The sequence below is a fragment of the Pangasianodon hypophthalmus genome, chromosome 1 (assembly GCF_027358585.1).
Source record: "Pangasianodon hypophthalmus isolate fPanHyp1 chromosome 1, fPanHyp1.pri, whole genome shotgun sequence".
Classification (NCBI taxonomy): domain Eukaryota; kingdom Metazoa; phylum Chordata; class Actinopteri; order Siluriformes; family Pangasiidae; genus Pangasianodon; species Pangasianodon hypophthalmus.
Window position 1 is genome coordinate 6,789,127 of NC_069710.1, and position 13,636 is coordinate 6,802,762.

A 13,636-nucleotide genomic window follows, 5' to 3' on the forward strand; every position below is an offset into this window, starting at 1 on the left:
GAAAGCACATCCATCCTTATCTACCTAGAATTCAGCTAGGAAAATGTATTACATGAAGAAAAAGCTTTATTCTCTCTGCTTATGATGTTTTATCTTGTCAGAGTTATCATTATTCGTAGGATCTTTGCCCACATCCCCCAGAAGCTCAGGCATTCAAAGCAATCCAAACTATTCTGCGTATTGTTTAGACTGGACAGGGTTGATGAATCTTTCTTTAAGATGACGGCACCCTTGCTTCTACGGCGGGATGCAAAGGTCATGCAAACAAACCCTGGCTTTGATTTCCTTTGAAGGTTTCCTATGGAGAATTGCACTGGTGGGCACCCCTGCAGATTTCAAAAGCTGTTGCTTCGGGGACTTGGCAGTGGCACAGAGCACAAACTGAGCACAAAAACTTTTGGGGACAAATATGGCTGTGGAACGTTGTGCTTATCTGCAGTGCTGAGTAGTACCAGTAAACCCCGCATACACCCCGTCACCGTAGGACGCGGAGAGAAAGGGTCGATTTCACCTTTGAGGATGCTGTTTGAGTCAGTGTGTGCATCAACAGGAAATGCAATAGGGAACATGGAAAACTAGTATCAGATGAAGCTGCATATTAAAGCCTACAATGAATGGTTGTGGAACAATTTGATCATCATGGTCATTTTAGGGCACTTTCACACCTATGAGTGTGCTTGCTGAGAAAAAAAAAAATCAGAGAGAACTTGATAGTTTTGGTTTGTTTGCTAATTGGTTTGGTTTGGTTTGGTTTCACACTGCGCATTATTAAACAAACCAAAAAGTAAAAAAAAAAAAAAAAAAAAAACTCTCTGGCTGAGGGGTATTTGGGGCTGCTTTGGGGCATAACGGATCAGTTTACAAGCTCTACAAGATCTACAAAAATGCTGCCTGTAACCCAAAACACACTACATCAAACCTCACTTGGAACTGAAAGGAAACCACTTCACTCAGACTGTGTCGGACCAGTTGTTTTGGCCTGCACCAAGTGTGATTTCTGTGTTCTCACCTGTCTAAAGAATCTCACCAACAGGGAAAATGCACCCCGGTTCAATTCAAACTGACTAAATGTTGCATATGTGATCATATGTAAACACCCTAAGTGATCTGTCTTGGAAAGTTTTACTAAAGGATTGTTCTTATTTTTTAGCTAAGCACAAAGAAATAGACATAGTTTCACACTTTGAGGTAGCTTTGATCTGATAACGTAATGTACTAGTCTCAGGAGAAGGTTTAGCATCCATACACAGGAAGGTTTTATTGAGCAATACGCAATTCAAAATCCAAAATGGTAACACAATCAGGCATCAAACAACAGAATCAGAGGATAATCCAAAGAGTAGTCAAATGAACAGGCAAAGGCTCTAGAAACATTCAAGGCTGAAAGGCGTAAACAGTGCTCAGAAGTTGCAACGAGATAATTGGCAAGACTTCGCAACTGAAAACTGTGAGCTTATATTCGCAAAGAGAGGAAGTGAGCAGGAATCGGGGTCAGAGGTCACGTTAGAACTCAGGACGACCACTGCTGGCAGTAAGGCGTAACATCCTGAGAGCTAGTGTTACAAAAAAGATGTTTATCTGCTTTTAGAAAACAAAACTAACATGTACAGGCGGTTACAGTAATTTTTTTGGAACGGAGTAATTAGAACTGTTCTCTAGAGAAATCCCAGCCAACAGTTTTGAGGTCTCACACTCTCTCCTCCTCCCCTCAGTGGTAAGGGCTCACACTCATGCACTCTCTTCCACCCAAATAAAACATTAAAAAGTGTTGTAAACAAACCCTTCTCTGACCAACAAGAAGCTTCTACACTCGCTCTGCTGCGAAAGCCAGAAAAGTGTTCTACCAATGCATACATAAAAAAAAAATCATTCTCTGAACCTGTGCTGGAACTACATGAGAGGAGCTTCTTCTGGTGGGTTAGTTAAGAAATCACAGCTCTCTCTGAAAGCTCCTTCTGCCTGGCTTGAATGGTGTGTGGTTTGGGGGCATGTTTCAGTTGTGAAAAAGTGGTACCAGTGAGCATCAACTGATCAGTCACATTCAATTCAATTCAATTTATTTGTATGGCACTTTTAACAATGGACATTGCCACGAAGCAGCTTTACAGAAATATATAGACTCAGGATATACATTTTAAATGTATGAATTTGTCCCTAATGAGCAAGCCAGAGGCGACGGTGGCAAGGAAAAACTCCCTGAGAAGATACGAGGAAACCTTGAGAGGAACCAGACTCAAAAGGGAACCCGTCGTCATCTGGGTGACACCGCATAGTGCAATTATAAAGACATCCATGGGGATCCATTTCTGAGCCAGTTTGGTCTGACTTTAGAAGCTGTTCTTGGTCTGTTTTTTGTCTGCTTTGATTCGGCCCCTAAATATGACTTTTTTGGCCCAAATTCAGTGTGATAGCTTTTATAGTTTTCTTAGAAATGTACTAAGAGCTTTCACTCTGGCCAAGACCTAGACATCCCATTAACACTGACAAAGACATCTTTTTAACATTTTTTTAATTTGGATATTAAACAGTCATGGTCAGGAGAGGGAGACTTGTAAGGACTATATGCTAAAGACTGAGACGTGAAATTAGTGATTCACTCACTAAGTGAAAAAAGTCTAATGTCAATCTGTTATCTTTTTCAGGCCAACTGAGCTCTTTCGGAGTTGCAACATCCAGTCTGACCAGGGCGCCATGAATGACATCAAACTTTGGTCCAATGGAACCATAAAGATGCCTCTGATGAACATCCCAGTGTTGGACATCAGGAAGTGCCGGCCTGAGATGTGGAAGGCTGTGGCCTGCGCACTCCAAATCAAACCCTGCTACAGCAAATCAAGAAGCAGCGTCATCTGCAAGTGCGTATTCCACTTCCAGTCTCTACATATTGGTTCTGTCTCTTTTTTCCTTCCATGTTCGGTTCAGGCTGACTTTAATTTTAACGTATTAACATAAGAGCTGCTGTATTAAACTGTATTCCCAAAACTGTATTAATAAAGTTAAGTTCAAAGTAACACTGACAGGAAATTGCAATATTGTGTTCAATATATTCCATTATAAATGGAGCCACCAGTAAGTGTGGATAATCCATTTCTCTGAACAGAGATGCTATCTTTACTAAGAAAAAAAAAATGTGCTGTGGTTGTATAGTCATTGCAGAACTAATGGCACCCTTTAAAAGAGAATCAGCAATAGCGAACACTTGATCACACAATCGAAGAAATATTTGCTAATAAGATTTTTTTTTTGTTTGAAACAAATCCTAACACAATATAAAGGAATAAGTTGGCTGATTGCTGGAGTAATCCAGGCTCTGAGGTTGTTTGAGTTGAAAATCTTTCAAGTGAAAATCCAAGTTCATCTCAGCATGTCACCATACATTCTAATCATCATGCATCAGAGAGGCACGTAGGAGTTGACAGCCATGACCGTGATGAATACAGCACAGTGCTGTCAGGAAGCCTAGAGAGATGTTTCACCTGACAGTTTCATCACACACACACACACACACACACACACACACATGCGAGAGCAGCACTGGCTGAATTTGTTTGCATTTTATCACACCTGTGTTTACACTCTGAGCCAAAGCTAGTCTCATTTGGCGATCAGCGGCCCGTCCCTCGACACCCACTTGCACTCCAGTACTGCGAGGATTAGTCCTCCTCACGCAACAGTTCTGGAGAATAGCTTAGAATGTTCTCGCTCATGTTTTTGACAAGAAACACCCTGACTCCAGCAGCTCAGGACAAAAGCCCATGTCAGTGAGTGATGGCAGGCTGTGACCTCACCATCATTCATCAGCATCCCTCCTCTTTTGACCTGTTCCAGCACGCATCAGTGTCTCTGTCTGCTAGCAGTCAGCACTTGACAGTTTGTGGACAAGCACATATTCTTCCATACTGGAGCTTCGTTGAAGTTTGTCAGAGAGTTCATGCTAGGAAAATTGTCAGATTCTACCTTCCCTTATTGACATTTTGCTAAGCCTTGTCCATTTCGTTACTGTTGATACATCTGACAATGTTTCAAACCCAGCATGTCAGTTATAGAGTTTCCAGAGACAAGGGTAGAAGGTTTGCAATGTGGAATTCATGGTCATTTTGATGAACAAAACATCTTAAATTTTAGAAAGGAGCAGACAGAAAGGTCTCCTAGATACTGAAGACTGAAGCTAAAGTGTACAGACTCAGTCAAAAAGTCAGCAGCCTCACAAACTAGTCATCCGTGTAGATAAATGAGCAGCATTGTTCTGGCCATGCAGGGGTATGATTATATGTATTTCAGGATAACATTTGGTGTCCCACTGGGTCTTAATAAATATTTTCATTGTCGGTTAGCAAACAGTGATTAAGCTGCTTCCATTCTCCATTTTTTCAGTAAGTGGTAATTTACTTTCATTCTTTGTTTTAGCTACACATGCCCTTGTCTTGTTATAGTAACCGAGCTGTGCTTATGGAAATATACAGAGCACTATAGCACCTTTATTACCGTAAAGTGTACTATATGTGCGTTAAGTGCATACAGACGGGTGTCAAATTAAAAGAAAAAAGAATTGTCTTGGTAAGGTCAACAACAGATTCAATGCACCTTAGCACAGATTCTACAAGTCTCTGGAACTGTACTGGATTGATGATCACCATTCTTCCAAAAGATATTTTCTCAGTTGTTGTTTTGTTAACGGTGGCGGAGAGCGCGGTTTAACACGTCACTCCAAAATCTGCCATAGGTGTTCATCTGGGTTGAGATCTGTTTGAGATAGCGTATGATATACATTATTTTCATCCTCTGTCCTTCAAACCGTTCAGTGAGGCCTCATGCCCTGTGGATGGGGGCGGAGTCATCCTAGAAGAGACCGCTTCCATCATGATAGAAATGTTTCCTCTTAGGATAAAGGTGATCAGTCAGAAGAACTTTGTATTGATCTGTAGTGATTCTTCTCTCTGAGGAGATAAGTGGACCCAAATCCCACACAAGAGCATACATTCTGGCCTCTCAGTGTTCGCACATTTCGCATCAGATAATAAACTGGACAACATCTGTTAAAGATGAAACATGATTGCCTCTTGCTTCTTCCCCTGCATCATGATTGGACCTTATTATTTCTGTGATGCAGTGACCACTAGTTTGGTTCCTGCTGTCCATCACACCACAGGTACAAGCTTAAAACTTGTACCCTCACCAAGTTACCGAAGGTCCCAGAATGCCGTCCTGGATGGTTCCGGCTCACTTTAACCACTGGGGAAAAGGAAAGACCAATAGGTCTCCTGGAGCTTGGTGTACTTCTCTTCAAGCATACTCACACATGCTTGTCTGGGGGCAGTCGTGGCCTAATGGATAGAGTGTCGGACTTGCAACCTGAGGGTGAACCTGAAGGTTGTGGGTTCGAGTCTCGGGTCCGGCAGGGATTGTAGGTCGGGGGAGTGAATGACCAGCGCTCTCTCCCACCCTCAATACCACGACTGAGGTGAGACCCTTGAGCAAGGCACCGAACCCCCGACTGCTCCCCGGGTACCGCAGCAAAAAAAAAAAGAAAAAAAAAAGGGCTGCCCACTGCTCCATGTGTGTGTGTTCACTACTGTGTGTGTGAACTTGGATGGGTTAAATGCAGAGCACAAATTCCAAGTATGGGTCACTATACTTGGCCACAAGTCACTTCACTTCACTTGTCTATCGAAGGCACAGTTAAGTATACTTAGTGTACTTCTCTGTATGTACACAGTAGTACAATTTAAGTATCTTTTTGTAAGGCTCCAACTGATTAGTGAAGGTCAGTTGAAACTAAAAAGGTATCAGGATAAGTCAATGGGATTATATTTTTAGTCCTCACCTACGTGGCTCTGTTCCATGAATTCCAGATGTGTGTGAAGAATGCAGACATGTGTTGTCTGACACTGGACAAAGAAACAAAGCTCTGCACATTCTTATGTCAATAAGAATAAGGTGAATAACAAAACAACCGGCAAGTAGCCCGGATTGGAAAATTCACTGCTGGATGTCGAATTTGTTGAGTCACTCTGGGACGGTCTCATTCACGACAGATGAATACAGCGCAGAGAAACATCTCCAGTGTGTTTCCAAGAATGAGGCTGTTTTATGGTGTATACAGTCAACAGGAAGCGTGCTTTCATCTCCTCCATCTGAACGCAGAGGCCTGTACTGGTGTGTGTGTGTGTGTGTGTGTGTGTGTGTGTGTGTGTGTGTGTGTGTGTGTATGTTTGTGTGTACAAGCCAAGCTGGCAGGAGCACAGAGAAGTGGTGTGCTTCCGTTCTCTGCAGCAGATACTTGAAACAAGATTTTATATTACAGTTTTTACCTTTAATAATTACATACTTGTCTTATCCTCTATGGAGACCTTTTTATGTTCTAATTTATACGGTACTTTCCATATTTACCAGTTGTATCTTCTTCCAAGTTTCAAAATAGCAAATCACTGGTATGCATTTGATCCCAAGGTTAAACGAAGTAATTCCACTCTAGTTTTTTTTTTCCCCTGCTGATAATGTTGTTCAGATCTCATTTCTACATGTCTGCCTTCAGATCGGACTGCGTGGACATCCTGACCCACTGCGGCGACTTCTCACGCTTCCCAGAAGGCCACTCCCCAGAGCAGATCTGTGGCCTTCTGTCCCCTACCGATGACCCAGAGAGATGCATTCCTCTGCAGAGATACCTCAGTGAGTCTTAAATCCTTCAGCTTCGGCTCTATTTTTCTCTTTATAACCATGAAATTCATCTGTACATCCAATTCCTTTTGCTCCCACAGCTCCTAGTCCCTTTGAGAACATCGTCGAGGAGGTGATCCATCCCTGTAATCCCAACCCATGTCCCAGCAACCATCTGTGTGAAGTAAACAGGAAGGGCTGTCACCCAGGACAAGACTGCCTGCCTTACTTCTGTGTGCCTGGTACTTGGTTTTTATATCATTTGTCCAACATTCGACACTACTGTGGAATAAATTCTTTAAAAAAGTGGGATTTCTCTATTCTCGGTTACTTTTTTAACTGGTTGGTCACCAGTGCCTGATTATGGTATGTCTTTAAATAAAAATGAGAATTCTCTCTGGTGGCAGGCTGCAAACTGGGTGAAGCTTCCGAATTCCTAGTGCACATGGAGGCTCGGATCCAGGTTCCAGTGCGCACCGGCCAGACAGGCTGTTACGAGGTGTGCACCTGCGGGCAGAGCGGCCGTCTGGAAAACTGCGCCGAGATGCCCTGCGTCGACACCACCAAGACCTGCACTGTCGGAGGACAGAGGAAAAGTGAGACGTGGAAGACTTGCTGTATCTGAACTTTTTGTTGTGAAGTTTTTACTCGATCATGATGCATCATCCAACCCAGAAATTTTGTCAAGATGGTGAATGTTTTCAGAAAAATGAGTATGTAATTGTTAACAGAGAGCAATCATGTGATGATTACACAATAATTATCTTGATTTAAAGGAGAAAGGCCTTTGTTCTCTTTGGATTCAAAGGAAAAACAACAAAGGCTAGAGCAAACACAGCCCTCAGCCGTCTTGCTCGTCTGAAAGAATCCCCTAGCAAAACATTACATTAAAGGAGAAGAGTAAAAGCCACCACATGCTGGAATTTCCTTCCTGCGGTCTCCTTTTGGACAGCCTGAAATGTCACTGAGGAGCTTTTAGAGAGACTTGCCCCTCCTTGGCACGAGCCATAAATGATTGATTCACGCATTCGACTGCCTCGAGTAACATCCTCCTTTTGAGGCTGCCACCTAGTGGTGTAGTGTCACTGACAAACACAGCTGAAATATCTAACCTGCAGGCCCTGATATTTTTAATAACCACCATTTCTGAAAATTAGTAATGATGTTATACTGGAAGCACAGCACTCATAAACACGTAAAATAAATATGCAACTAAATATTGAATTTATTATCATTAAAAAAACAAGGAATTGCCCTATGAGAAGTATACAAGTATTGCAGTGGTCAGTCTCTTGTAATTGAAGCCAGAGTTTTATTTATGAGCATCTGTGTTGTATTGTACATTTTGTATTGTATTGTAAATGGTGGTTGGTTTGAACCTGAATGACTTCCATGCTTATTTCATACTTGACTTCTATGTGGATTGGCCGTTTTGGCCTTATTTATGACAGATTTGTTTAATAAAACACTGCAAGGCTTAGGCCTCATTTTGACATAGGACGGACCAGGCCTACAAGAGCATTATGTAAGGAAACTGAAATACCACTAATAATAACGAGGGTTTGTGTGGAGTGCCATTAAATGTATTGCATAGAGTTTGAAGGAAAAGCTGGAGCAGGTTTGTGGCACAGATATCCTAACAACTTTACAGGGAGTTAGCAGTTAGCAGCTTCACATGGCCATGCAGTAACATCGGTGAATGTATCGGTTCCTTTGCTTTTAGCCGCTAAAGCGGTTTTTCTTGTTAAGCTAGTAAATAGGTTGAAAATTTTGCTTACGTTTGCACTAGACTAGATAGAAAACAGCTATCTTATTGTTGTTGTGGGAGTCATTACTGTAAATATTAAACATTAAAGGATTTAGATTATTATTAGTTTATGAGTAAAAATAGCAATACAGGACATGAAAAAAAAAAAAAGTCTATGAAGCTTGAACCTGATTGTATTTTTCAGGTCATGGAGCATCTTTCACAGTGGACTGTAAGTCCTGCTTTTGCTACGCTGGAGAAACCGTCTGCTTCCCACCACAGTGCCCCAGTCTAGACAGCTCAGGCGAGCCCCGCCGAGCATTTACAGGTGTGTGTGTATGTTTCACTGCTCCTACAGTCTTTCAGTCCTCCAGTTTACTTGCTATTACTTCTTCTGTTTCTCCTTTTCTCTCTCTCTCAGGTCTTCCATGTGGCTGTCCCGATCATTTTGTTCCAGTGTGTGCCCGTAATGGACGCACGTACCCCAGTGCCTGTGTGGCACGCTGCATGGGCTTCCAAGACAATCAGTTTGTGTTTGGCTCCTGCAGGAGCACAGGACCCTGCTCACCCAACCCCTGCCAGAGGAACCAGAGGTGAGAGCAGAACTGTCCCAGAGCGGTGATGGCACATCTCCCAGTCTGTAATTACATTAGATATCATTAAAAATTCAGACACAGCATGTAGGCTCGGAGATCCCCGTTTGAAGCCTGAGCTCGGTTTTAATATCTGTGCAAAATTTCACATGTTCTACCTGCTTCTGTGTGGATTTTCTCCAGGGAACTTGGTTTTCTCCCAACTCCCAAAAACATGCTAGTAAGCCACGACCATGAACATAATAATGCGCATATTGAAAATGAATTCATCATTTAAAAATTATTTTTAAAAATATGTTATCTTGACCATCAAGTTTCACAGTCATGAATAAAAGAATTATAATATCAGGGAAGAGCCAAAATACACACATTATTATTATTATTATTATAAATGATACAACTTGCTAAGAGAGTACTGGCAAACCCGTTATGCCGCATTTGCATGATAAATGATTTAAAGTTAAACATTTGGTACAAAGTACATTTTAACATCCACTCAGCTACGTTACTGTGAGTAATGGAGTCATTTGGGTTAAAATTATTGACGATACGCTCGATTGTGTTATGAAAAATGTATTACAATATTGATATGTTATGTACTTACACTGATCAGCTCCTCCCTGCTATGTGTTTCAGACCCAAAAACAAAAAGGCAATAATGAATTAGCCCATACTTACAACAACAAATCGACAACATCAATCAAATTTGATAATGAAAATAGTTTCTATGTAATAAATTTCATTGCTGTGGCACACTACTTCATTTGACTAAAAAGGGATTTGATAGAAAATGCAGTGAAGCTATTGAATGAGTTAACTTTTAAGTAGTTAAACAAATATTTTTGACTCAGTAGCATTCAAAGATATCGGGATTCGATTCCCTGATTCCAGACACTCAAAGCCAAAGCTTAGGAGTCAGTTCCACACACTCGCCTCACACTAACACGGCAAACAAAACGAACATGGAATCTGAGTGATTGCATTACCGAATGTGCATATTGGCCTGTATTTTGAATTTGGCTGGTTGGAGTTGAACAGATCAGAGCTTGAAATGTAGTTTCAGATCCTCTTTTGGCGATTGATTGGTATTGGGAACATTGTATTGTAGTTAGTGACGTGTTCGCTCGCTATACCACGCATGGTTGCATTAAAATGTCCCAAGCACTCCATGTAATCAAGTTTTCCTTTTTTTTTTTTTTCACCTGGTGATTTTATGGCACTTCCTCCTCCCCAGAGATCTTTTTTTTTTCCCCTTCAGGTTTCCCATGCTTCTCCGTGTTGTTTATTCAGGTGTGATGTTCAGGCATTCCCCTCCAGCCCAGGCTAATATTTCCTGGAGGTATTTTGTGGCGAGAGTGTGTTGTTGTAATCCTTCCTCCGGATACTCTCGCTGGGCCGTAAGCCCTCAAGCTTAAGAGTGTCAGACTCCTCTGGGGACGCCATGAGTTCACGTAGGCTATTAGCCATGTGCTAATGTGTCTTCTACTGTCAGAGTGAGTGATGCAGTGTTAAACTAGTGTGAAATCTAATTGGAGTTGTGAACACTTTAGTATTAAAGAACCCAAGTGAGCGTCACCCAAGATCCTTTATTAACGCTTCTCCTTTAGTCGTAATCATGTGGAAAGTAATCAGGAGTGTGGAAAGTTTAACCTTGTTAATGCGAGTTCTGTCAACTTATACGAAGCTTCTTTTGTGTGCTTCCTCCATGCACGCTTCAGCAAAAGTCGATTTTTCTGCAGTTAATGTACTTAATGAAGCATCTGGACTCTTGAACTCTTCTGACCAATTTTTCATTGTATCTCCAGACTGCTTGCTTATTATAACAATATTATAACAACTTGAAGAGAACAAAGTCTTAAAGAGCTCTTGAACACATTGAATAACGCTCCTGCTCTGAAATAAATGTCTTGTGGAATCTGTCTTATGTAACACCCAACAGCTTGTTTTATAACATCCCTCCCTGGCCCAGCGTTCAAAGCGAGAACGTAATTCCATTGTTTGTTCTTTTGTAAACAAGATGATAAAATGGCAAACCCTCGCTATTAAAAACCCGGTTGCGGTGCTTTTATGGAGCTAACCTTGATGCATTGACGTCCATAAACAGTCTGGTTGCCATGGATCAAGTGCCTTATGTCTGAAATGAAGAGCTGCTTGTAGTCCTAAGAATAAACTGAAAGCACAGGTCGCTTCATTCATCCGTTTCTCTTCAGGATACAGTGTATCTCGGTCAGTGGATTCAGTGCCTACCTCAGGAACACAGGGCATGTTGTGGGAATACACCCTGGATGGGACGCCAGTCTATCACAGGGCACAATGCACACACATTCACACCCAGGGGCAAAAGATACCCCTGGGGCAAAAGTTTCACTCTGATTCATGATACTGTGAACTAATTGACGTGTAATTGCCCTTGAAAGCATTTTATACTTATTTTCCCATTTCAGTTTTTATAATGTGGCGTATGGTATCCATATCTATCCCTACTATCCTACCTGTAGTCTGGCTTCTTACCACAGGGCGGCAGAGTTGATACGCTGTTTTGAAACACAGGCCCCTAAATGATTGATCTGATTATGGGTCGGAGTCTGGCAATGCCTTGCAATGTGGCCGACAGCTTGGGCACTTAAAACAAATGAGTCTGCCACAAAAATCAAATCTCAGCTGTTTAAAATTTACTCCACATTTGGCTGCCATTCCTATTATGTTAGACAACTGCTATGTAATATGATCCATCACTACACTTTAACCTCCACCACCTTGCTGAACTCACTTCTACTTCAGAAGAACTCTGTCTTTTTAACATGATACCCAGCCATAACACTAAATAACACTAACCCCACTGGACAGTGGACAAATTTGGACAAACTACCTCTCCAAGCTCTCATACATTTCTAATATCTCAGATATTTCCAGCAAATTGTAATGTTTTTTCACATTACAACCTTTATGCTCCATATGGGAGATGGGAAAAAATAGTCAAATTATTTTCCTTTTTTTTTCTTTCTATTAGAAATTCTTCTGTGACTTGTTCAGTATTAAAATTAACAGCTCTTTTCTGCGTCCTTCCTATACACATGGCACAGGAACTAATTTTCTGCCTTACTTTTTACATTCAGCTTTCTGTGGTCCTGTTTATATCCTGAGCGATACCTCAGTGTAGCATTTAGGTTGTGAGTGGAAACTCTGGTAAATATTCCATATTTTCTATAGTTTAATAATAAAAAGCACAGCCCTGCAGAAATGAACAGGAAAAGGGATTATATAAGGAGATTCAATAATAACTTATATTCACACTTAAATGCATTGCTGCCTTGTTCTCCTGCACTCTCTCCCTGATTCCCTAAAGCACAGCTCAAAGCTCAGGATTAGAGACGTTATGAAAAAGGCAGGAGGAAGGAAAGAGCCGGATACACAAAACAACACAACTTCTCTTCTTTCACTCACACTTTAAGTATCGTGTTAGTTCAATCTGCTTCTTATCTGTGTGTTTATCTCCAAAGATCCTGCTCAGTCTGCAAAATACAGGAGAAGAACATATTTATAATTAAGACTCCTTAAAGTAAAACATTGCGTTCAGTCATTTTCAGTAACCATTATATCCTGGTCAGGTTTGTGGTTGAATCGGGGCTTTTCCCAGGAACATGGGAGTTGAGAATACACCATAGATGGGGTGCCAGTCCATCGCAGGACACCTTGAACATATATTCAGACACTCAATCACACCTAAGGGCCATTTTTTTGGGAAGTTGGAGGAAGCTGGAGAAACCCACATGGATCAGGGTTAACATGCAGAACTTTCCCACTGTGCTACCCATAAGGAGGTTTAATATATTAATAGATTAGAGTTTGAGTTAGAGAAGAGAGAGCATCATACCCTGGGTCTCATGCACATAACCTACAGCAAACCTGCCCTCTGTTCATGTAAAATGTCATCTTAATACCATACAGTCCCACTTGAAGTGTCATACATACATGCTACAAACAGACAAACACACTATTTTGTGTAAGTACTCAGTTCCTGTTACAGCTGACAACCTCCGTGTGTATCACAGGGCAAGCAGTAGCTTCTCTCAAATTGACATTGTAATATAAATTAGCCATTCAATATCTGCTTATTCTACTTGCAGAGCCATTTATCAGTGCAAGTCTATTATAATGTACAGTATACTTCAGATGACTTGCATTAGCATTATTTCATATTTGCTGTCTCAGGTGCATCCCTAAGCGACGTGTGTGTCTGACGAATACGACAGACTACCCGTGTCTGCAGTACCAGTGTGTTGGCCGCCCTTCCGGCTGCGACCCGAACCAGCTGGATCCGGCCTGCGACACGGACAACATGGAGCACACCAACTTGTGTCTGCTGTACCAGAGCGGCAAAACCCTAGCATACATGGGTCACTGTCAGGTACACACATCTCTGTTTACCTCCATTACTTGCACAAAAACTAGTACAGTTTATTATTTCAGACATGTTTCGAGAACTATAATAATATCCTTTCAAAGGCGTATTAGAAAAGCTTTGAGTCACAATAATGCCATGCGGCTCATTTCGCTGGTTTTTTTCTTCAATTCCTTCTTCTGTTTGTATTTTTTCTGTCCTGGAAATTAGTTCTGCCCTCAGCCAGGACACACC

At 41.5% G+C, this 13,636-nt stretch overlaps 1 protein-coding gene across 1 annotated transcript in view; it reads left to right on the top strand.

The window, feature by feature from the left end:
- Positions 1-13,636, top strand: part of reck (reversion-inducing-cysteine-rich protein with kazal motifs) — a 61,397-nt gene that overhangs the window by 38,804 nt on the left and 8,957 nt on the right. Inside the window, exons 11-17 of the mRNA XM_026914436.3 lie at positions 2,643-2,855; positions 6,536-6,672; positions 6,762-6,902; positions 7,068-7,256; positions 8,613-8,735; positions 8,829-9,000; positions 13,213-13,408. Of these exons, the coding sequence (XP_026770237.3) occupies positions 2,643-2,855; positions 6,536-6,672; positions 6,762-6,902; positions 7,068-7,256; positions 8,613-8,735; positions 8,829-9,000; positions 13,213-13,408 (1,171 nt within the window). The remainder of the gene's footprint in view (positions 1-2,642; positions 2,856-6,535; positions 6,673-6,761; positions 6,903-7,067; positions 7,257-8,612; positions 8,736-8,828; positions 9,001-13,212; positions 13,409-13,636) is intronic.